This window comes from Ranitomeya variabilis, chromosome 3 (assembly GCF_051348905.1).
Source record: "Ranitomeya variabilis isolate aRanVar5 chromosome 3, aRanVar5.hap1, whole genome shotgun sequence".
In the NCBI taxonomy this organism is placed as follows: Eukaryota; Metazoa; Chordata; class Amphibia; order Anura; family Dendrobatidae; genus Ranitomeya; species Ranitomeya variabilis.
The window spans coordinates 768,391,916-768,393,817 of NC_135234.1; the positions used below are offsets into that span (position 1 = coordinate 768,391,916).

The following is a 1,902-nucleotide window of genomic DNA, read 5'->3' on the forward strand; positions in this document are numbered from 1 at the left end:
ATTGCTGGAGAAAGGGAGAACTTGATGGACTTGATGGACCGATGTCGTTTTTCAACCTATGTAACTATGAAGCATGCCTACAGCAGTAAACCTTGGTTCTCTTTTTCTTGTGAAGCAAACAAATAGGACAAAACAGCTGAAAACATCAGTGTGCATAACTATTCACCCCCTTAAAGTCTGTACTGAATTTATCCATTAAAAGGACCACTTCTGTGTACTGGCTGGATTTTGGCCTTCCTGTAGATCAGAACGTGCTCGATCAGAAGAAAGACTCCAACAAGGAGCCATCAACATCTTGCAAACCACATTTAAGGGAGTTTTTGGTAGAAATCCTTTATTTGACTATGGAAAAATCACCACAATCTCCACTTTATAATCAATATTGCCTTTTAGTTTTAAGACTTTCTAAAAGACATCTTCAGCCTGTTGCACAAAAAATATTTTTTCATGTTACTAGAGAACAGCTCATCCCTTATACCGTATATCAAAGGACTAATAAGCCTCGGAAGACACATGAAAAAGCAAAAATTGATGACGGCCAGCAGTACTATATTATCTAAGAACTGCATTTCCACAATTCTGTAGGTAAGAGACGTCATGCACAGCAGGAGCTGAAACGCGTGGAGTATGATGGTTTTCCCAGCTTTGGAGGCTGAGGCTTTACCGGAGTTCATCTTCACAGCCACCATCATGATCTTGGCATAGGTGAATATAATGATTAGACCAGCCAGGGAAAAAGTAAAAGCATTTGAAAAAACTCGAATAATTTCCTGTGCCGGGGTGAATCCGAGATTTATTCGGCCACATTTTAAATAAAGTAGGAAATAGGCTCTCTCAACTGAAAAGATGAGAATAATGACGTCCACAATGTGGGGAATCAGGACTATGGTCCACATGACCAAAATAGCGATACCGCACCTGTGCACTGTGCAGAACTCTCCGTGTCTTAGCGGGTAGCATATGGCTATGTAGCGCTCCAAGGACATGGCTGCCAGGTTGAATGGCGTGACCTTCAGAGTCGTCGAAGACATGATGACGAGAATGTAACAGAAGGGCACGGGAAAAGTGATTGGATAAAAGTAAAACGCAAAGAGAAAAATTCCAAGAGCGAGATACACAGTGTCATTAATAAGCATGTGGGCAAACAGGACATAGCGGGCACTTTCCCGAGCACTCGGACTCTTGAGGAAGATGCTCAACATCACAGCTATGAAATACAAGAAGAAAAAGAAGCAGAGGAACGTCGGGATAAAAACACTTGTTCTCAGGACCTCTAGGTTCATACTCAGCTGGGAAGACACTTTGGTTGAATTTGCTTGACTACTTGTGAAATTCATCTGAAATTCAGAAAAAAAAGAAATAAAATGAAAAAAAAAAAAAACAATACAAAAAGTTTGGAAAAATAAAAAGCATTCATAGTATAAAACAATTCTATAAATAATTCAAGGACAAGGTGTTTTGTGTTGGGCATAAGTATGAAGAAGAGTTTATGGAGGGAAACAAAGACGGACATACCATTGGTGCAACCTGTGCAGCCGCACAGGGACCCAAAAGGTATGAGGGCCACTATCACCTCAAAAGCATAGTGATGAGTTATTGTACTGTTAGTGGACCCTATATGGTTCTGCTGTCTCCCCTGGTTGGAGCCTTCTTCACTTGTGCTGATTATTCCTAACTTTACTGATGGATGCGCACAGCAGACTGTAAAAAGTGAAGAGTCCAGTTGAGAAGACTTTTGGAGACCTGATGTGGAGGAACGCAACTATTATATGTAAAGAGTCAGCATTGCTTTAACTTTTATTTCATAAATCAATAGTACGCATGCAAATATGCAACTTTGTAAATTATCTTATCAGAGAACTCCGCTTCTTTCTCCTCCTGGACTGATCCTTTGCTCACAAT

General features: G+C 40.4%; 1 protein-coding gene across 1 annotated transcript; it reads right to left on the reverse strand.

Moving 5' to 3' along the window:
• Window positions 1-395: 395 nt before the first annotated feature.
• On the reverse strand, window positions 396-1,561 carry LOC143817818 (odorant receptor 131-2-like). The gene has a single exon (XM_077299283.1). The coding sequence runs from the start codon at window positions 1,335-1,337 to the stop codon at window positions 396-398; it is 942 nt and encodes a 313-aa protein (XP_077155398.1). The 5' UTR covers window positions 1,338-1,561.
• Window positions 1,562-1,902: the final 341 nt, after the last annotated feature.

Coding starts and splice junctions, on each gene's coding strand:
- LOC143817818 (XM_077299283.1), bottom strand. CDS start 1,337: ATGAATTTCACAAGTAGTCAAGCAAATTCAACCAAAGTGTCTTCCCAG.